This window comes from Macrobrachium nipponense, chromosome 33 (assembly GCF_015104395.2).
Source record: "Macrobrachium nipponense isolate FS-2020 chromosome 33, ASM1510439v2, whole genome shotgun sequence".
Classification (NCBI taxonomy): domain Eukaryota; kingdom Metazoa; phylum Arthropoda; class Malacostraca; order Decapoda; family Palaemonidae; genus Macrobrachium; species Macrobrachium nipponense.
This window is the reverse complement of record NC_087219.1, coordinates 54,740,118-54,763,266: the sequence shown is the minus strand read 5'-3', so window position 1 is coordinate 54,763,266 and position 23,149 is coordinate 54,740,118. Positions and strand designations below refer to the sequence as shown.

The window sequence follows — 23,149 nt, the reverse complement described above, 5'->3', positions numbered from 1 at the left end:
TACGCCTTCCCACCATTCAAGATTTTGGGGGAAGTCATGAGGAAGTTTGCGGCCTCAGAAGGGACGAGGTTGACCCTGATCGCTCCGATGTGGCCAGCGAGAGAATGGTTCACAGAGGTCATGTCTTTCCTTGTAGACTTTCCAAGGACATTGCCCTGGAGGAAAGATCTACTCAAACAGCCTCACTTCGAAAGGTTTCACCAAAACCTCTCCGCTCTGGGTCTGACTGCGTTCAGACTATCGAAAAGTTGGCCAGAGCGAGAGGTTTTTCGAAAGCAGCTGCGAGAGCAATCGCACATGCAAGACGTGCTTCCACAAGAGCTGTTTACCAATCGAAGTGGGCTTCCTTCAGGGCATGGTGTAAAAAGGAGGGAGTTTCCTCTTCCTCGACCTCTGTGAACCAGATAGCTGATTTTCTGCTCTTTCTCAGGAATGTGCAGAAATTAGCGGTTCCTACCATCAAGGGATACAAAAGCATGTTGTCAGCGGTTTTTAGGCACAGAGGCCTTGACCTTTCTGACAACAAGGACATTCATGACCTTTTAAAATCTTTCGAGACTTCGAAGATTCCTCAAATGAGACCTCCGTCATGGAACCTTGACGTGGTTCTTAAATTCCTTATGTCAAGTCCTTTCGAACCGCTTCAGGCAGCGTCTCTTCGAAACTTGACAAGGAAGGCTCTTTTCCTAACTTCTCTTGCGACGGCTAAGAGAGTTAGTGAAATTCAAGCGTTTAGTAATTTAATGGGATTCAAAGGAGACAATGCTGTCTGCTCGTTGAACCCAACTTTCTTGGCGAAGAATGAAAATCCTTCGAACCCTTGGCCGAAAACTTTCGAGATCAAGGGTATGTCAAGTCTGGTGGGCCAAGAACCAGAGAGAGTCCTGTGCCCGGTCAGGGCTCTCAAGTTCTATGTACATAGAACAAAAGAGGTAAGAGGTCCCTCAGGTAATCTCTGGTGCTCCGTGAAGAGACCAGAGTTACCTTTATCGAAGAATGCTGTTGCTTTCTTTCTTAGGGACGTCATTAAGGAGGCTCATTCATCTTTCCAGAAGACTGATTTGAGCCTCTTACGAGTGAAAGCGCACGAAGTTCGAGCTGTCGCTACCTCTCTTGCCTTCCAAAAGAACATGTCAATCAAGGACATTCTTGATTGCACCTTTTGGAGGAGTAACTCCGTCTTCGCCTCACATTACCTAAGGGATGTGAGAACGATTTACGACGATTGTAATTCACTGGGCCATACGTTTCTGCGGACACAGTCTTGGGTCCGGAAGTAGCTCTGTCCCTATCCCTTAGTTAGGATTAGGTTAGTTTGGTTGTTGTGTTTTTAGGTTGTGGTGAGTCTTATGTGAAGATCTCCCATCCTTTAGTTAGTTTTAAGGGGTTTTTGTGAATAGTTGGTCAGGTGGTGGTCAGTTGCTTCGTTGCCCTCATATGTATGGCCTCGATGGTCTTGTCACGTTGAGGTCTCGTACCCGTTGACAGATCATCCAGAGCGCACCAGCACTACAGGTCTCCACCTGGCTGGCAACTCTGATTAAAGCAAAAGCAGCCTTAAGTGACAGTAATCACATAGTCTACTTTGCAAACAGGTGAGGAACCAAGATGTATATCATCTACTTAATTTAAGTTTCCTAAAAAATCCTATTCTGTCTCTTCCCACCATCCGAAGGTGGGATTCAGCTATATATATATCTGTCAGGTAAGTGGCATGAACAAAATGTTATTGTTATTATACAATTAAGTTTGTTCATACTTACCTGGCAGATATATATATAATTAAATTGCCCGCCCTCCTCCCCTCAGGAGACAGTGGCATTAATAAATATGAATAGAAAATGGGAATGGTTCCTGATATCCGCCTCCCAGCGGCGGGAATGGGTACTACCACCTGGCCGCCCACTGCGTGTGCCGCGAGTTTTGAAATTCTGTCGGACTTCAGAAAATACAGCTATATATATATCTGCCAGGTAAGTATGAACAAACTTAATTGTATAATAACAATAACATTTTTTCATCGCCATCGACCTTCTGGGCTGTCTTTTGCAGGGAAGTACTGGGTCTTTGGTTTGGCATACGCTTTTATTAACTTTTTAATGAATTTGGCTTCGAAATTTCGAAGAATATATTACGTGAAACTACCGAATTTTTCGGTAGACACTTATATTTTGCAATAAGGGAAATATTGATATTTTTTTTTCACTAATACGTGTATAAGTGTTAGAACTTGATGAAGGAAATATAAGATCTAACTTCCTACTTTAGGAAGTCAGAAAGCATATAACTAGATACGCTTCCTTTAGAAGCTTTAAGAGCTCTCGTACTAACGAGCAGTTAGAGTATTGACAATTCTAGTAGTTGTTGCATCCTCATCACCTTCTTACTCCACAGAATCTACAAATTCATATGTGCAAATTTGAAGATAAATGGATGGAGCTCAAAAGGCGAGCTCTAAAAAGGTAAGAAGTGAATATAGTGTTCCCAGTGCAGTGGAGGGTGCGTCTGATCGGCTCCGTAGCGCTTCCAGGCCTAGACCTCTTCCAAACTCCCAGACCCAGTGGAGGAGGAAAGTCGACAGCCGCAGGAAGGTTAGGGAGAACCCCCACCGGTCAGGCGTCCCCTCGGCAGGTTCTGTAGAACGTCCCAGACTGCCAAGGATAGCCATTGATAAGGCATCCTTAAAAAAGTGCGTCTCTTCATCTTACATCTGAAAAGACGAAGAATGTATGTTTGGAGCGATGATCTAGCGCGTTCTCTGAAACTAAGAGAACACTGAGCAAGAGCCAGCCGCTGCCAGGAAGCCGCGTTCCAGCAAGCTAGCGTGAGCTACGTTCCTATAGCCAGCAGCGAGGCGCGTTCCAGCTAACAGACTAGCGCGAGCCGCGTTCCTACAACCAAACGCGAGCCGCGTTCTAGAAAATTTTTCTTGGCGCAAGGCGCCTTCAAAGAGACGAAGCGCCAGCCTGGCGCAAATTGCGCCAGAAAAACAGACGGCTAGAGCAAGGAGCCTTACAGTAGAGTGGCAATCAGAACGATCCTTCCATTGAACGTTTCCGGGCAAGAGGCTCTTTCTAAAAGGGGTCTAGTAGGCGCTCGGAACTGTCAGGGCGCACGGGACCTTCCACGCAAGCGGAACGTTCCAGGAGCGAGTCTCCTTTCTAGCGTGCGGAACATTCCAGGCGCTAGGTGCAAGGATCCAGGCACCAGAATATCCTTTCTCTATCTGCCTCGGCAGGGAAAGGTAGTAGAGTATCTGCTGTATGAGAATACGATACGGCAAATCATAAGCACATACCGTAGTTACTTCTTTGCTGAGCAACTCAGTTACCAGTATCCTTCCAGGAATTTCCTAGGAAGGACTACGCTTAAAGGGATTGTTAAGACAACACCTACTTAGCTTCTAGATTTATCGAAGTCTTGTTTCGCTTAGATATGCATTATAAGAACTTCCTGAAGTTCGATAATAATTTTATAAGATTCCTTTATTAAATGGAGTAGCTGGCAACTCTGGAAGAGTAAGGCCAGTCGGCTAACGAGACTGCTATCGCTTAGACACCAACGCAGTATCATGTAGGTGTCGGTCATGAGTGGTCGGTAACATGTCTCTCTCCTGCGGGATGGAATGAATAACCGTGTCTCTCCCCTACAATCGTGGTTTTAGCCTCGGATTGAGGGGATAGTTAAGCAAACATAAATAAAATATTGTCTGCCTTTTGCTAAGAAGCTTTCAATAAGAAAGATATTACAACATTTCAATGCTGTTTACCGTAGGTAACATTTTTAAAGGATTCTAACGCAGCGGAACTCTATATTGTATAATGCTCTCATGCTTACGAAAGCATGGCACGAAAGCATGGCTTATTAGAGTACATGCTTAGTGAGAAGATGAATGTAGTAGAGAATTCATTTTAAGACTACGGTATGGTCAAGTCTTATGCACATACCGAGGTTAACTACAGAATTCCTAGTATCCTTACAAAGGTTTCCTAGATTAATGCTGTTTACCACAATGTGACAGTATTATAAAGGATTCTAATACGGCAGCGCGCGATATATATAATTCTCTCATCCTTTCGAGAAACGCACACAACCTTTTTAAATTCGGATATTGCTCAAGAGAAGTTGGGTGAGTCGGATGGGAAACATTCTCTTAGTGGCAGAAGTTGTTTCCCTGAATGGACTATACTACGTATATAAAAGTTTTTTCCCACTAAGAACGGAATTAACATGTGAAGGATGTCGGGTACCATAAAGGCATAGATGTTATGGCACATAACCTAAAAAGAACTAGAAGGAAGCGCCAGCCTGGCGCAAATTGCGCCAGAAGCGCCTGCCGCGCCAGAAGCACCATCCAAGATATTTTCTCGTTTTAGCGAGTTATTAACCTAAGAGTCCAGTAGCCTCTCGGACAGCAGGCTCGGTAACGGCAAGATTCGTTCCTGATTTCGTTACCCATTTAATCGAAAAGGGGTCGCTTACAAGGAATGATGAAATGATTTATTTTAATCACTTAGGCCAATTCCACGACACTCTCATATCTCAAAGAGCATCGAGAATCTTTTTTTTTTTTTCGCCCCTGTTCGCGTTAACAAAAGAGAACCTATTTGGGAACAGACACGGAACGTAACGATCCTTAAGAGGTTCGATGCAAGATTTTGCATGTCCGTGAGAACCTTCTCGATCGAAGATAATAACTGTTAACGTATGTCTAACATTTATTGAAAAGAGTTGTGAGAACCTGCGGAAAGTCTTCTTCATAGATCTCTTTGTAAGGTAGAAGACGAACAGGCTTCCTTTAGACTGCTTCTTTTTCCTCGAACCAAGAGAGGTAGCAATATAAGACATCTTTAAATTTAAAGAAGGGGAATAAACTTTAGCCTTTTTTCCCCTAGTTATAAATTCTTAACAGATATTAAGATAACTGGGCGTCAAAGGAAGAGAGGATGTATGCCTCATTTTGGCCTTAGAGAGGTTGGATTCACAGAAGTCACGTTCTTCTCACAGCATGTTTCGTAAGGCTTTTCCAAGAGTATCTGGATATTCTATCAGAATCTATTATAAATAGACCTATAAAACCTCTCCACTCTGAGTCTGTCCGCGTGCAGACTGACCAGAAGTGGACATGAATGAGAGGTTTTTTCAAGGTAAATGACAATAGTCATGGCTAAGACATAGAATTGCTGCAGATCGTGCTAGATGGAATGAGGAAACTGTCCTCTTCCGATACCTCTGTGAACCACATAGCGAGGTTTTTTCTTCACTTTCAGAGGGAAGAATCACCTATGTATATATCTGCTATCAAAGAACGCAGTAAAAGGCCATACTCTGTCTCTACAAAGGGAATTAGAGATAACAGAGGATTAAGATCTTCGGGATCTTATACGATACCGCAATACGACAAGAGTAGGATATCTTGTACTTCAAATGGGATTTTTTTTTGTGGCCACAGATTCCGTGTTCCGACAAAATGGAACTGCTCCTCCTCAAACTTCTTTGAGGAAGTTTATGAAGGAATTCTTTGTTTCTCTTAGCCCTAAACGACCAAGAAGACAAGTGAATTTTTTGTGCATTGGAATCTCGCATCAGATTCAATGGAGACTCGGCAATGGGTTCTTGCCAGCATAGTATGTCTGGCAAAAGAAATAAATCCCTCTATTCCTGACGCAACGCTTTCAGATAGAAGTTTAGTTGCCCAGGCAGGGTACTTACATTTTCATCTACAGAAGAAGAGATGGTTTAAACGTTTGCCTACAGAGTCTTCGGGGTGCGATGAGGGCTCAAAATGCTTCCCAGAAGGTATTCAGAAGGATACAATAAGAGCTAGAAATCAGGGTTCCGCCCAATTTCAGCTCAGAGTCTCCTTCGACTTCCAGACTCCTTCCCTTCCTTCGGGCAAGGATAGGGAAGATTCTGCAACGAGTAACCTCATCAACATGTAAGAAGAGATCTCGTTAGCAAAAGAAGTGTTCACGAAGGATCCTCCTCGGAGGAAGACTCTTCTCTCTCGTATTGTTAGATATCCTGTCGTCTACTGGGTGTAGCTGACTAAAATCACCTCCCCTTGCCAGGGGCCAAAAGCTCAAAGGGGAAGAATTTCTTCCACCCTTCTCCAGTCTCCTGATAAACTATGTGGTTGTTCAGGACTCTCGGACAATGTAGCGCCAGCCAAGCGCCAAATGCCAATACAGGCGAAAAAACGCCAGAGGCGGACAGTTCCAAGGAACTCTGTCATGGTCGGATACTGAGAAGGAGCGGGCCTCCAACCTGGCGCAAATGCACCAGAGGCGAACAAATCGGACAGATATAAGAGTGTCCGATGTGGACATTGCCAGACAGCCTAGAGACTCTTCCAAGCTCGAAGCTCCAGCAAGTGTGGAGGAGCCAAGCCAGGCGCGAGGCGCCAGCCAGGCTTAGGAGCCAGACCCAGGGCTCTAGGAGCCAACCAGGCTCTAGGAGCCAGCCAGGCTCTAGGAGCCAGCCAGGCTCTAGGACCAGCCAGGTCTAGAAGCCAGCCAGGCACCATCCAGGTGCCAGGCTCCTTCAAGGCTAGGCTCCAGTCAGGATTGAGGATCCATCCAGACGCAAGGCTCCTTCCAGTAAAGAGAAACCTAAAGCTCTGTCATGTAAGAGGGCTAGTCCCCATTGATATGATACAGGTAAGGCTCTGCCATGTAAGTGGGTCAGCCCCCATTGGCACGATCCGAGAAGGCTCTGTCGTGTAAGCGGGCTAGCCCCCATTGACATGATCCAGAAGGGTTTGTCAGTCATAGGTCCCTACCTCGCTGAAACTCTTGAGGCATGCAGACTCATAGACAGTAATCATGAAGTCTTCTGCCAGGCTCCAGGTGCCTTCCAGGCGCAAGGCACCAGCCAGACGCAAGGCTCCAGCCAGGCGCGAGGCGCTAGCCAGGAAGGAGGAGCCAATCAGGCACCAGCCAGGCGCAAGGCGCCATCTAGGCGCGAGGCTCCAGCCAGGCTCTAGGCGCCATTCAGGCGCAAGGCTCCAGCCAGGCGCGAGGCGCTAGACAGGCGCTAGGCGCCTGCCAGGCACGAAGCGCTAGCCAGGCTCCAGGCTTCACCCAGAAGATCTATATCAAAGAACGCCCTGGCCTTCTTTGAGACATTGTGATCTCCTAAGCACTTGATAAGTGCATTGATGATTCCTTCAAACAGCTGAGAATTAAAAGTGCATGAAGTGCGAGCTTTTCCGAATTCTTGTTCTTTCCCTAACAATATGTCATAAGGACATATTAGCTGTCACATACGGGAGATGCAACTCTGTGTTGACTTCCCATTATCCGAAGGATGTCAAGATAACCTTCGAGGGATCCTTCTCTCTTGGTTGATACGTGTCTGCGGATACATTGCTGGGATAGGGAGCAGATACTGATCCTTAACTAGTGAGTTAAATTTTATTTAACGTCGTGTTTTTTCTTTGGGTTGTTTGAAAGGAGTTTGTAGATAACTCTTTTCAACTTAAGCACTAACCCTCGTGTTAGGATCAGGTGATCGGGATCGGTGTTGTGCTCCTTAATTATGCCACTAGGCATAGGCATATTGTCATGTAAGAGGCTCTGTCGAGTAAATGGATAAGACCCCATCGACAGACCCACAAGAACTCTTAGCCATAGGTCACATCCTCGCTGAGGCTCTTGAGGCGAAGCAGATTCCTAGGCATTAGCCATGGAGTCTTCCGCCTGATCAAGTAGGAACCAAGGTTTTATTTATTTATTACCTACAACGTATGTTGTTTACCTGTCTATTCAGTAAATAGTTGTCTCTTTCCCACCACCAAGGGTGTCAATCAGCTAAGTATATATCTGCTGGGTAAGTTCCATGTACAAAAATGATATTGTTAAGATACAATAAAGTTTTGTACATACTTACCTGGCAGATATATACGATTGATGGCCCACCCAACCTCCCCTCAGGAGACAGGTGGAAGAGAAAATCTGGTTCTAGAACGGTAATCGTTCCTATTCCTGCCACCCAGCGGCAGGGGCGGTAGATCACCTGACCTACCTGCAGCGTGTGCCGCGAAATTCGAATTTCTGTCGGGGACGACGGAGTCTATAGCTAAGTATATATCTGCCAGGTAAGTATGTACAAAACTTTATTGTATCTTAACAATATAATTTTGTATTGTTAGCAGTTGTGTCATATTTCAAACAAGCATGAGCAACATTGCCTATTGCAAGCCACTCTCAATTTTACATTTGTATTCATGATTAGCAGCCCATAGACTGCATTATGTTCATTCAAATTTCATGGTTAGTTACATTTTTTGTGGATCTCATTTTCTCTATACCAGGAGTCCCCAGTTAATTGCAGCGTTGGTTAACAGCATTCCAGTTTTACGGTGCTTGGCTAATGATGAACATTACCAGATTTTCAGCGCCAGCAGGCAGTTAATCTGCACCGATATACCGCTTAATGGCACTGTTAAGCAGATCATGGGCACTTTCAGTGTCGTAAATACCATTTATTTGGTTAATGGCGATTGTCAGTTGCTGGCGCTCTGCCGATTACAGAACCCCCGTCGTTAACGAGGGACTGGTGGTTAAGTACAATACATATGGTATACAGTTATGTCTTTAGTAAATTGTATGCACTGTGCTGTACCAAGCTTTGAACAAGAACAGGCTCACAATTTGTAATGAAGAACTTGTTCCTGACAAAATTCATCATCCAAATGGTAGGAACAGTTCAAAGTTGCCTCAGGCTCAGTACAGATGTTCATTTTTATTTATATATTCTCTCTGCAGACAGAAACCAGTCTGTGCTACATTTTGACTAGCTTTTATTTTTCAGGAAGTACAAATTCATGGCATTTAGATGCAGCCCTTATCAATTTTGTATGGATTTGTAGGTCAGGTCCATGTTTGTCTAATAGAAACATTGATCCCATGCTCTTAGAAACCTTTTCAGTGCAAGGAACCATGTCTTCATCCTCTCTGTCTCCAACAGATCGAGAAGTGTGCAGACTACAACCATTGCCGAAACCACATACAATTTTTTTCAGCAATTTTTGGGTTTCCTTTTAATTTCCTCCTTTCCTCTTGAAACACAATACCAAAAGGTCTCTCTTTTTAAATCATGCAATCACATAACTCATGAAGCTTCCCTCATTTTTGGTCTTAGTCAGGTCATAATTGCTTCAGTGTTGCTCAGTCGCCAGAGGATTTCTCTTTCCATACCACTGTTTAAATTATAAGGTTTACTCATCCATGTAATTTGTGACTTGTCTTTGGCCCAGTAATTTATCTAAATGAGGCAATTCCTAGAAGATTCATCTTCATTTCCTTTGCTATTATTATTTGTTACTTTTAAGAGATTACTGTGTTTTTTTATTTCGAGCTTCCCACCCAATCTTAAGCTCTAAATTTCTAATGGTTGTAGTCTAATTTTGGACCATTTTCATGGAGCTTTGAGTTTCTGTACTACTTAACCCATGAGCTCTCTTGTACCTTCATGATTTTTTTTATATTTTACCTCACAGAGTACCCTCTCACAAGTTGCCATTCACGTTCTGTATTTGTGATGGAGCAAATATGATTTCATAAAAACAAAAGTAATTTTTAATTTGAATAGTTTCTTTAATCAAGTTTCCCTCTTTTTACCCACCGCTTTTGTCATAGCTGGGTCAGACTACACAAGAATGATTGAGTTGTCCACCAGAGACCTAAATAACCATAAGGGAATGCACCAGCTAACATGAGACACCTCCTCTTATTCTGACATATCTGGGATTTGTACAGAGCTCACAATAGGCTGTGTTATAGTGCTGAGTTTGTATTTGTTTAGGAAATTGTATTTTTGAATTATGAATGATAGTAGTAGCCAGTTTTTTTATATTTTGAAATCAGTTTGATTTAGAACTAATATTATACTTTGCTATGAATTCACTGTTTAGTATTGTAATTTCCAGAATTATGAACATAATAGTTTTAAATTTGTTCCTTTGCAGATTATCAGTCTTCAGAGCAAGAGTGCGGAGGGTGTCAAGGTCTTACAAGGGTTTGTTAGTGATATTTGGACTCAGCTGTTCAGACACACTGAGTGTGTAGAGGAAGGGACGCGTAATGTTGTGGCAGAGTGCCTTGGGAAGTTAACTCTAATTAATCCATCCGCCCTTCTTCCAAAGCTTCAGGAATCACTCAAAACAGATTCACCCATGATGAGAACTACAATTGTCACAGCTATTAAATTCACAATATCTGATCAAGTAAGAAAATATGTTTGCTCATAATTGTTTTCTTTGATAGACATTAGCATTGTAAATTTTGCAATAATAACCCAGAAGTTTAGTATATTTACTAATGTTTGTAGCCATCAGCAATAGATAGCCTACTACAACAGAAAATATCATGTTCGCTCATAATTGTTTTCATTGAGCATGACACAAAGTTATTCAATACTAGACATTAGCATTGTAACATTTTGAAATAACCCTGAAGTGTAGTATCTTTGCTATTTGCTAATGTTCTCCAATGTTTGTAGCCATCAGCAATAGATAGCCTACTACGACACAGTATTGGTGATTTCTTATCTACGCTACAAGATCCTGACCTCAACGTTCGACGTGTTGCACTTGTTGCATTTAATTCAGCTGCACACAATAAACCTTCACTCGTTCGAGACCTTCTGGACACTATTCTTCCACAACTCTACAACGAGACAAAAGTTAGAGTAAGTACAGTCTGTGAATTCCCTCTCTGGATTGTCTACCTTTCTTTCTTGTAGTGGCTATTAGAAGTACTTCAGTTCTTTAATACTTGAGGTGTTACCAGTTTAGTTTCTTTTGTTTCCTTTAAAAGAAAATGACCTTTTAAAAGTTAATAGTAATGGGCAGCTGGTATTTCTGAAGACAAAATAGTATGAGACGGAAGGTTTTAGTGATGGTGTTTTGTATGTTTATTAGATTGTATATTTGATATATAGGTAATTGAATTATCAAAAAGTCTTGAATTAATTACAGTGGTACCTCATGTGTTGAATGTTTATTTTTTCGAATATTTCGTTTTTCGAACGAAATTTTCAAGAAAATTTTGTGTCAAACAAACTGACCAATTATCTTGTTTATATTTGTATTCGACAGCCTACCACATCCTACTAGAAAAATTGTGTATCATGTTTTTTTCCTTTACAATATATAGTTTAATGGTAACTATAACCATATTCAACAAAATAAATAAAGGAATAAAGCATTTTAATATCAAATTTAACATAAAAGATGTACAAAATCCTATGTGAGTGCTGTGACGTCATGCACAGTTCACTTGAGATTGAACGAGAGAGTGTTGATATTTTTGGGGAGAGGAGAGGAGGCAGTTAAAATGTTAATGTGTGTATGTAAAAGCAGTAAGAATTCACAGAAAAAGATGAAAGGGAATTTCATAATAAATTTAACCTAATGATAACACATAAAAACAATCAAATGCAATACAGTAAAAATAAAAAAAATAAAAAGGTCTTAATTGAGCCAGTGTGCAGTGTAGTGAGTGAGACGGTATAGTTTAATGATAACCATATTTAAGAAAATAGATTAAAGAATAAAGCTTTTCACGATAAAAATTTAACGAACAATGAACAAAATCATAGGCCATTGCGGTGATGCACAGCTAACTTAAAACAGAGGGAGGGAGCGTTTATATTGAGAGAAATGAGGAATGAATAATTATAAGTTTTCAGGCATCATCATATTGTTGAGGAGAGAAGGAAAAGAGACAGTAAAAACATTACTGAATGTATGTAAAAGAAGTGCCAATTTACATAAAAGAAATAAAATGTTATTTCACAATAAATTTAACATAATGATAAAACATGAAAATAATTAAATCCATTCAATTAGTGCAAATCACTTCTTTTTGTTACAGTAAAATACCTATCGGGGTACACTTGCCGTTTATGAATTTTTTCTAGCACTGAAAGCAACTCCGCTCCCCAACAAACGCACTGGCGCCGCACTCCGCTATTTTTTTTTTTTTTTTTTTTTGCAAAATCCTCTTGTTTACTTTAAATTATGCTTTTTGCCAGTGGTAAGTTGATGTGTTGTGGCATAAATAATCTTCTTGCACTAAAGATCCAAGTGTAAACACATCAACAACCATACCATATGTTGAAATCCTTGTAAAATGTAAATAAAATTGATGTTGCTACCATCCTTTGCCTATTGTGACCATTTTGGTTTCCTCAAAGGGTTCCTGTCTCTCCTCCCTCCATCCCAGCCGGCCGCACACCATTTTCACCAAACAGTTCAAAAATTGCACACAAAAACAAAATTTGTCAAAAATTTTACACTGTGTAACATACTGTCTTACTACTTTACTCTTAATTCAACTTTTGAACACATTACTAATAGAAAAAATTTGAAAAGGGAACTTTTTGGGTTGCCTGGAACAAAATATCTTGATTCCCTATATTTCTTATTGGGATATTTTTATCGTATTTCGACCAGCCTTCTGGAATGGATTTAAGTTTGAAGTCTGAGGTATTACTGTAATTGAATTGAAAAAATGTGTAAAAATTTTAGTTGCTGGATTTATTTTTTGTTTGCCTAAAAAACACTTGTGCTTAAAAATACTTGGTAATTGAGTCAACACCAAATGGGCTTTGGAGTCATCTATAAAGTAAGGACATCCATATGAATATTATTGTTTTATCATTGTCAACACAGCAAATATAAAATTGTACATCCTTGACTAGAATTAAGCATGTGCTTATTACATCGTCTTTGGAATTGCCTTGGGTAGATTGAAAGTTGGGTGTTTTGACTTAGACTCTCTGGTCAGATTATCAGATAAGAATGATGAATATTAATGATCAGAACCAAAGGTCTGCAGCAAAGGTTTCTTCATATGAAGTGTCACCGTTGTAAAGATACAGTTGTTCCGACACGAATACAAACCCTCGGTCCTTTAACAATAGGAAGTAGCTAGCGGCAGCTGGGACGGTCGTAAGCTTCGAACAAGAGGGGAACGGTAGTTTACTGCTTGTCCGACAGTGCGCGCGCCCGCACGCCTGAGAGGTGAAGAATCACTTTTGCTTTCGCCCGCGGGTGTGAAGGACGTGTTCATCATCGCGCTCTGCCCGCTTCATCGTCGTATGCTTTGTTTATATTGTGTTTTCTACTAATGGTTTGTTTGACTTGAAAATGAAACTGTAAGTACACTGTTTTCATTTTCATTACTTAATTATGAGCCAACATGGAGCTATCGCCGTAGATGCGGCGGTTTCCGCTCTTTTCATGAAATTGATACCCTTGAATTATGTCTCGGTGCCGAGGGTTGGCTCGCTCGCGCCGAGTCATGTATTTTGGGCGAAAGTGTGTAATTGAAAAATGTAAGTACTCTTTTCATTATATTTTTGCCCTGTGCGTTCGTTGCCAAGAGCGTGAATGCGCTCGGCACGAGCCTCTTATTTTGTATGAATAGAATGCAATGAAAGTTGCAGTATTCTTTTTCATTTTCATTTATTTAATTGCATCAATTTTAATTTTGGATCAATTTCCGCTCTTACCCGGGAATTGATCCTTACGATTTATTTTCTGTGAAAGTGAAATCGCAAGTGCAGTATTCTGTTTCATTTTCATATATATTTTATGATTGCATCATATTATTATGGATCAAGTTTCCGCTCTTACCCGGGAATTGATCCTTCCCCCTTTAAGTTCTATGAAGTGAATCGCAAGTGCAGTATTCTGTTTCATTTTCATATTACTTTTCACTGCTGTGCGGGGGTAGTGGAAGCGAAGGTCTGCCAGGAAGTCGTCGGAAAGCTCTCCCGCGACTCCCTTGGTATCCAATTCTTCGTCTTCTTTCCTGCCCCCCGCTCAGCTTCCTCGTTGTATTTTGTATTTGGGGTCTTCCTTGCGTTCGGGGTGGGGCATGTCTAGACCCCCCCGTGCGTGAGGGAACCCCTCTTACTAATCTGTCTGTGCTACCGCAGGTGCTACATCCGTGGGAGACGACCTTGGACAGGTATGGACCACTGTGGCGGCAGGGCGTGCCTAGCATCCACGGGCTGCTGCAGCGTCTAGCGAGGTCTGGGGTGGTGACCCATGGAGCGGTCTCCACTACTACCTCCACGGCCGCTTATGCTGCTGCCCCCCCGCCTGGTCTACACTCCCCATGCTGTGTCGATGACGCCGTCTGGCGCTACTAGGGCCGGTCGCCGCCGTACCGAGGGGGGATATGCCGCCGCCGCCTGTGTTCTTCGTGTTGCCTGCCCCAGACTTCCGCTGTTCCAGCAGCTCGCCCCTGGACCGGCCGCCAGTACCCAGGTTCCCGCTGGCTGCTGATGATTCTACGAGGCGATGGCTGGGCCTGCCATACCTGCCGCTGATTTGGTTCCCGCTGCTGGCTTGGCTGTCCCTTCTGTGTCTACCGCTGCCGCTGTTCCTGCCGCTCCTGAGCTGGTTGCTGTACCAGTCGCTCCTGGTTCCTGCGCCTGTCCATGCTGGTCCTGCCCACGGTGTGCCTTCCCCAGTCCCAGGTCCTTCTGGACAGGTGCAGTCGGGCCGTGTTGCTTCGGCAATAGCCCCGGCTCTGGCCTGGATGGAGGACCTGACGACTGTCCTGCGTGAGCTGACGAGGAAGAGGAAGGTGTCATCTTCGTCTTCATCGTCTGCTGCTGCCTCTTCCCCTTCGACTTCTAAGGCCCATAAGCCGAAGAAGAAGAAGGCTGCCTCCCCCCCTAAGACGTCTCCTTCGGGAACTTCTAAGGGCGGGGGGGTCCTTCTGCTGGTCCTCCTGCTCCTTCGGGAGCGGGGCCCGTCTACCCTTCCGTAAGGAAGAGATAGACGGGGACCAGAGGAGTACCGGTTAGCACTGGTACTTCCTCGCCTGGTGCTAGCGGCGATGCCGCTACGCTAGGTTCCGGCTCGGTCTCTCGTTTGCGAGAGATCCTGAGTGTACGCTCTACCTCTGGAGACCGTGCAGCCAGAGTTCGCTTGGCGCCAAGACCGCGGCACGGAGCAGAAGGCTGGTGAGAGCCGCTCAGGTGACTCTCACAGCGACCAGCTGGTAACCCGGGTTTTCCCCCCTAAGAAGGCTCCTTCGGGAACTTCTAAGGGCTCGTTCCACTCCCATGGGACGGGGGGGTTCTTCTGCCGGTCCTCCTACTCTTTCGGGAACAGGGCCCGTCTCCCCTTCCGCAAGGAAGAAGAAGACGGGGACCAGAGGTGTACCGACTACCACCGGTACTTCCTCGCCTGGTGTTTGCGGCGCTGCCGCTACGCCAGGTTCTGGCTCGGTCTCTCGTTCGCGAGAAGTTCCGAGTATACGATCTCCCGCGGGAGAGCGTATAGCCAAAATTTTGGCGCCAGAGTTCGCTCGGCGCCAGGACCGTGGCACAGAGCAGAAGCTGGTGAGAGCCGCTCATGTGACTCTCGCCAGGCCAGCGGCCGCTCTCGCAGCGACCAGCTGGTAACCCTGGTAGACGTGACTGTCTCTGACCAGCCACGGGCTGAGGCTGGGAAGAGGTTCCCCCCTCCCGATCGTTGGTGTTAGCCTCGGCTGGTACCAGCGGTATGACGTGCTGCGAGGACACGTACCGGTCTCACCGCGACAGTGGTCTCTGCAGGTCTCCTGACCACCGCTCCCACAGGAACTGGGCGGATAAGGGGACCAGCAGCAGCTCCTCTGCACACAAGATCGGGCCGCTGTTCTCGGTCCAGCCGTTTCCCTGGGAAATGGCTCGACTAGGCCTGCAAGTTGGCGATCGCCTGCAGCCCTCCAAGCCCGCTGGTTCTGCCAGCGAGCGAAAGAGGAGCGTCATGTCTTCCTCTCCCGTGCCTGCAACTTCCTCGGTTTGCACCAGGAAGAGCGAGGCACAGCGGGTTGATCGAGAGGGGCATGCCCCGCACGATCCCGTCACGACGCCGTAAGTACCAGGTACGATCTTTGGACCGACCAGGACGTACACGCAAGTGGCAGGAGGAGATCGAGAGGGGTCTGTAGCTGTTCCCCCTCCTGAAGGGGAGGTTCTCGGAATATGCTCTTGTTAGAGGGGCTTGACGGTCTCACTCCGCAAGATGCTGTGACTTCCGAGATCCAGAGGAGCTTGACCGAGGTTATTGCGCTGATTCGTCAGCATAACGACCTCTGCAAATCATCGCCGCTCCCACCAGAAGAGCCACGTCACGGCTCAAGTCGTTCTGGAGGCCGAAGTAGGGAACCAGACTGACGGTGGGCTTGCTGCGATAAGAGCTTCTCGACTCGGTTCTGAACCAGATAGAGCCTCTCGTCTCCGGACGAGAAGGCTCGCTCAGGTCTAGCCGGTCGGGCAAGCTACTTCCACCTCCTCTGCCGCGACAGCTGCGTTTTTTCGGAGTATTGCAGCTCTTCTTCCCCCTCCGTCGGTTCTCCTGAGAGGTTTCGATCTCGACGAGGACTGGAATGAGTCAGAGGAAGGTTTTGGCTCTCCTGTCAGGTGTCGATCAGCCCCACCCAGACGACGTTCACAGTGGTGGCAGATGCTTACCTACAGTACGAGTTCGTAACCCTCCTCGAGCGGGGGGGGTGGGGGTGTGGGAGGAAGGCCATCGCCGCAAGGTGATGGCTGCTCCTACTCTTGTCTCCAAATGCTAGTTCCGCTGGAAAGGCGAGCAATATTCATTTCCTCCCCCATTCCCTCTCTCCTTACGGCTACGAGGGAAAGGGGTAGGATCCTACAGAGACTTCTCTGTAGGATCCCACGATTGGGGACTGCGCTACTGGGGGGACCTTCGGGTCCTACCTGACATAACCCCGGTCGTGGAGGAGTGACCCTGCACCATCTCCGATTTCTACGGGAATCGAGAGGACAACCAACCGATGTTCGTTTAACGAATCCGGTGGGGGTTTCGCTGGGCGCTTAGAATTCTGCAGAATTTCTAGCACACAATGGCGAGACCACTGTCCAAGGGAGTTAGACGAGTATTCTCGATAATTGTTACCACGATAATCGGGGATCTCGCCGAACGCTCGAATTCCTGGAATTCTTAGCGTTGGAAGAAGACTGTCGCACTGCGATAATGCAAATTATTTTTGCGGAATCTGAGTTTGTCCTCAAAATATCTCATATTCGGAGGTGTGCAATTGTTCATTGTTCACCGCGGATTAGCAGATGTATTGAAAGACATCGTCTCCTCCCAGACCTGCCAGCTCTACTTCCAAACATTCAGCCCATGAGAAGCAGTTCTTCAGGAAGTGCTTTCATTACTGAGAACGCCCCGCTTTCATTGCAACTACGACTCCTCACCGGACAGCAATGAAATAGCGGTTAGCGTTTTCAGTCATTTGTAAGCACAGGTTCAGAATCTTGAGATTCCTTCTCTCGATTCAGCTGGAAGACGTAGGTTGTATTCATGTCTACCTTCGTCTTCAACAGCACAGTGTTGTTTCTCCTTAGCTGAGATTCAACGACTATGAGAGTGTCTTGCTGTCAGGGACCTCGGTCTTTAGAAGGCAATTGACTTTCGCCTTTTGAGCATATGCATTAACAGAATCATCACCGCGCCGTCCGGCAATCATTACTTCGTCTTAATAGCTTGTCAGTATGGGTACTGGACATCACCGAAGTCGAGAAGAGGGATAGGTCATGCGACTATTCCCTTCTTTTTGTCTGAGGTAACTGCATGACTTTTCCTGCAAAGTCAAGCATACAGGGGATGGGGATCTGTGACGCTCGATTTTGTACCGATCTTCGTAGCGAAGACTCAGAACCCTTCGGTCCCTGACGATTGGTTCGAGTCCTTCACAATACCCTCCCTAATGGACTTCACCGCCTCCGATACGAAGGCTATGCTGCTTTGTTCTGTGAAGGCGCGACGGAGCTGTCTGAAGAAACTCAACACCCAGGATGAGTGTGGACGCATCTTCGTCATTCTCTCGCGTTCCGCAAGAACTTCTCCGTGGCGCAGGTAGTGAAGGCAGGGGCCTGGTCCAACCGGACCGCATGCACCTCCTTCTACCTTCGGGATATTGCCCACAGGTCCTTGGATCTTTTTCCTTGGGACCCGTGGTGGTTGCTCAACACGTTGTGTAGTTAACCCAGACCCTCGCAGGCTGAACAGCATCGAGTCCTGGTGTGGCTGTAAGAATGGATGAGTGAATGAGAGTGACTGGCTCCTCTTCCCATCTTTTTCTCCCCTCTACCTCTGGGTAGAGGGATACGGTCGTCACCCTGCTGGGTAAGGACGAGATGCAGGTGAGCTACTCAATAGAGCATCACCCTATCCCTTTCAGTAGGGATAGGAGTAAATATCCACCACTTCCTCCAACAAGGGGGAGGAAGTGGATGCCAACTTGAGACAAACCCATAATTTTATGATTGTCTCTTGCAAACAGGAACAAGTTCTTGCTTGCTGGTACGAAGAGATACGCTTGCCTCTCTCTTAGTACTTGGCCCAGAGGTCTGACCATTGATCCTGCGGTGCACACCCCGATCAATCGGACAGAGGCTTGGATCCCTCCCTCGCTCTTACGACCAGGGAGGTATTCCAAGGTTGGACGAACACCAGTCTGTTCACCAAAAAGACTCAGATTCCTCCCACCAAGAAGTGAGTCTTCCTATTGTTAAAGGACCGAGGGTTTGTATTCGTGTCGGAACAAATGGCAATTTGTCGAAAATTGCATTTTTCCTAACTATACAAACCTGAGGTCCTTTACATATAGTCCCACCTCATGCCACCCCTCACTCTGCAACTTTTTGCATGGGCCTAAAGCAAAAGTGATTCTTCACCTCTCAGGCGCGTGGTCGCGCGCACTGTCGGACAAGCAGTTAACTACCGTTCTCCCCTTGTTCGAAGCTTACGACCATCCCAGCTGCCACTAGCTACTTCCTATTGTTAAAGGACCTCAGGTTTGTATAGTTAGGAAACATGCAATTTTTGACAAATTGCCATTTCAGATTTATTTTCTAATTATACCGGTTGGTTAACAGCATAAATCTTTGAGTGATAAAAGTGTGACTTTTTATCTACTTTTACATGTACTAACCAGTTTTGACAGATTGATATTGGGTTATTACTTGCATCAAGCTCATCATTTTTTATAATTTTATTACTCACTATGATGTATCATCAGCATACATTTTGTGATGATAATGAAGAGTAGCAAAAATGCTCATGAACAAGAATTCAAGTGTTAAAGAAAGCATAGATTCTATATATCGTAGCTCACACAAGAGTAGCATGTGTAAATATAACTATTTATCTGCATACATATAAACTATAGCTTAAAAACTAATGGGAACATTGATATTTGATAGCATTACTATTTCAGTTCAATTATGAAAATAAAGTTTTATGTTTTTTCCGTGCCCATTTCTTGCCAGTACGTATACCTGATTTTGATCACATATTTATGTAAAGTACACCTTTCTCCCAAAAAATGCAATAATCTTCATTGTTGGCTAAGAGTGCTGTTACATTTTTCTATTTTTTGCATGATTTTTAAGTGTATACAAATTTACTAAGTTCTCCTTAGTTTGCAATGTAATCACAAGGAGATTCATATATAAATGTAATAATGAAGTACTACTAGTTCTATCTTTTATTGTTGTAACTTAAACTTTGGGATTAGTTTAGTTGGGCATTTACATTTCTTCCCTTATACACAGTCTTAGATATTTGTTTAAGTTGCCTGTCACTGTATATTCTATTTTTAAAAATTAATTTATATCTTTGGTGATTTTATCAGACATATGAATTTTTTTCTATCTTGTTGTAATGCAAAGATGCTGCAAAGCTTTCTACCTCATAGACTGTACTTTTTCATAAATAACCAGTTGTTCCGATACGTAATACAAACCCTCGGTCCTTTAACAATAGGAAGGTAACTAGCGGCAGCTGGGACGGTCGTAAGCTTCGAACAAGGGGAGAACGGTAGTTAACTGCTTGTCCGATCGTGCGCGCGCCCGCGCGCCCGAGAGGTGAAGAATCACTTTTGCTTTCGGCCGCGGGTGTGAAGGACGTGTTCGTCATCGCTCTCTGCCCGCTTCATCGTCGTATGCTTTGTTTATATTGTGTTTTCTACTAATGGTTTGGTTTGACTTGAAAATGAAACTGTAAGTACACTGTTTTCATTTTCATTACTTAATTATGAATCAACATGGAGCTATCGCCGTAGAGACGGCGATTTCCGCTCTTTTCATGAATTGAACCCTTGAATTATGTCTCGGTGCCGAGGGCGGGCGCACTCGCGCCGAGTCATGTATTTTGGGCGAAAGTGTGTAATTGAAAGATGTAAGTACTCTTTTTCATTATATTTTTGCCCTGTGCGTTCGTTGCCGAGAGCTTGATTGCGCTCGGCAAGAGACCTCTTATTTTGTATGAATAGAATGCAATGAAAGTGGATTCGCAATGCAGTTTTCTTTTCATTTTCATTTATTAATTGCATCAAATTTAATTTTGGATCAATTTCCGCTCTTACCCGGGAATTAATCCTTACGATTTATTGCTGTGAAAGTGAAAATAGCAAGTGCAGTATTGTTCATTTTCATATATATTTATGATAGCATCATATTATTATGGATCAAGTTTCCGCTCTTACCGGGAATTGATTTTTCCCTCTTTAAGTTCTATGAAGTGAATCGCAAGTGCAGTATTCTGTTTCATTTTCATATTACTTTTCACTGCTGTGCGGGGGCGGGGGTAGGGGAAGCGAAGGTCTGCCAGGAAGTCGTCGGAAAGCTCTCCCGCGACTCCCTTGGTATCCGATTCTTCGTCTTCTTTCCTGCCCCCCCGCTCAGCTTCCTCGTATTTTGTTTTTGGGGTCTTCCTTGCGTTCGGGGTGGGGCATGTCTCCCCCCCCGTGCGTGAGGGAACCCCTCTTACTAATCTGTCTGTGCTACCGCAGGTGCTACAGCCGTGGGAGACGACCTTGGACAGGTATGGACCACTGCGGCTGCAGGGCGTGCCTAGCATCCACGATCTGCTGCAGAGTCTAGCGAGGTCTGGGGCGGTGACCTTGGAGTGGTCTCCACTACAACCGTCACGGCCGCTTATGCTGCTTCCCCCCGCTGGTCTACACTCCCCATGCTGTGTCGGTGACGCCGTCTGCCGCTTCTAGGGCCGGTCGCCGCCGTACCGAGGAGGGGTATGCCGCCGCCTGTGTTTTCTTCGTGTTGCCTGCCCCAGACTTCCGCTGTTCCAGCAGCTCGCCCCTGGACCGGCCGCCAGTACCACGCTGGCTGCCGATGATTCTACGAGGCGATGGCTGGGCCTGCCGTACCTGTCGCTGATGTGGTTCCCGCTACTGGCTTGGCTGTCCCTTCTGTGTTTACCGCTGCCGCTGTTCCTGCCGCTCCTGAGCTGGTTGCTGTTCCTGTCGCTCCTGGTTCCTGCGCCTGTCCATGCTGGTCCTGCCCATGGTGTGTCTTCCCCAGTCCCAGGTCCTTCCGGACAGGTGCAGTCGGGCCGTGTTGCTTCGGCAATAGGCCCGACTCCGGCCTGGATGGAGGACCTGACGACTGTCCTGCGTGAGCTGACGAAGAAGAGGAAGGTGTCATCTTCGTCTTCGTCTGTTGCTGCCTCTTCCCCTTCGACTTCTAAGGCCCATAAGCCGAAGAAGAAGAAGGCTGCCTCCCTAAGAAGTCTCCTTCGGGAACTTCTAAGGGCCCGTCCCACCTCGGTGGGACGGGGGGTCCTTCTGCTGGTCCTCCTGCTCCTTCGGGACTTCGGGAGCGGGGCCCGTCTCCCCTTCCGTAAGGAAGAGATAGACGGGGACCAGAGGAGTATCGGTTAGCTCTGGTACTTCCTCGCCTGGTGCTAGCGGCGATGCCGCTACGCCAGGTTCCGGCTCGGTCTCCCGTTCGCGGGAGATCCCGAGTGTACGCTCTCCCTCGGGAGACCGTGCAGCCAAAGTTTCGGCGCCAGAGTTCGCTCGGCGCCAAGACCACGGCACGGAGCAGAAGGCTGGCGAGAACCGCTCAGGTGACTCTCGCCAGGCCAGCGGCCGCTCTCGCAGCGACCAGCTGGTAACCGGGTTTTGTTATTCCCCCTAAGAAGACTCCTTCGGGAACTTCGAAGGGCTCGTCACATTCCGGTGTGACTGGGGGGGTTCTTCTGCTGGTCCTCCTGTTCCTTCGGGAACGGGGCCCGTCTCCCCTTCTGAGAAGAAGAAGAAGACGGGGACCAAGGGTGTGCTGGCTACCGCTGGTACACCCTCGCCTGGTCTTGGCAGCTCTGCTGCTAAGCCAGGTACCGGCTCGGTTTCTCGTCCGTGAGAAGTTCCGAGTGTACGATCTCCTTCGGGTGACCGTGCAGCCAAAGTTAAGACGCCTGAGTTCGCTCAGCGTCATGACCGAGGCACGGAGCAGAAGACTGTCGAGAGCCGCTCAGGTGACTCTCGCCAGGCCAGCGGCCGCTCTCGCAGCGACCAGCCGGTACCGCGGGTGGACGTGACGGTCTCTGACCGGCCACGGGTTGAGGCTGGGAAGAGGTCCCCCAGGTCCCCTCGACCGACGGTACCAGCCTCGGCTGGTACCAGCGGTTTGACGTGCCGCGAGGACGCTCACCGGTCTCACGGCGAAAGCGAGCTCTGCAGGTCACCTGACCGCCGCTCCCACAGGGACCGGGCGGATACGGTGACCAGCAGCAGCTCGTCTGACGCACGGGACCGGGGTCGACGTGCTCAGTCGAGCCGCTCGCCACAGGTGAGCGGCACGGCCAGGCCTGCAGATCGATCCCCACCGCGGGTTGGTGATCGGCTGCAGCCCCCCACGTACGCTGGTCCTGCCAGCGAGCGGGGGGGGGGAGCGTCAGGTCTGTCTCTCCACTACCTTCAACTTCCTCGGGCTACACCGGGAAGAGCGAGGTAGCTAGGAGTGATCGTGAGAGGTGCGCCGCTCACGATCCCGTCACGACGCCGCACGTGCCACGTATGGTCTTAGGACCAACCAGGACGTACGCGCAAGTGATTGGAGGCGACCGTCAGGGGGAGCGGGGGTAGCGTCAGTTCTGTCTCTCCGATACCTTCAACTTCCTCGGCATACGCCAGGAAGAGCTAGGTATATAGGAGTGATCGTGAGAGATGCGCCGCTCACGATCCCGTCACGACGCCGCACGTGCCAGGTTGGTCTTAGGACCAACCAGGACGTACGCGCAAGTGATTGGAGGCAACCGTCAGGGATCTGTTGCTGGTCCTTCTTCTGAAGGAGGAGG

General features: G+C 46.5%; 1 protein-coding gene across 2 annotated transcripts in view; it reads left to right on the top strand.

The window, feature by feature from the left end:
• The window catches only part of LOC135203205 (cullin-associated NEDD8-dissociated protein 1-like), a 123,733-nt gene that overhangs the window by 87,885 nt on the left and 12,699 nt on the right, over positions 1–23,149 (top strand). The window contains exons 17-18 of one of the 2 annotated variants that reach the window (XM_064232956.1): positions 9,971–10,228; positions 10,504–10,692. In XM_064232956.1, coding sequence (XP_064089026.1) covers positions 9,971–10,228; positions 10,504–10,692 — 447 coding nt within the window. Of the gene's footprint in view, positions 1–9,970; positions 10,229–10,332; positions 10,447–10,503; positions 10,693–23,149 lie in introns of those variants that run through there. The other variant, XM_064232957.1, reaches the window with a different exon arrangement.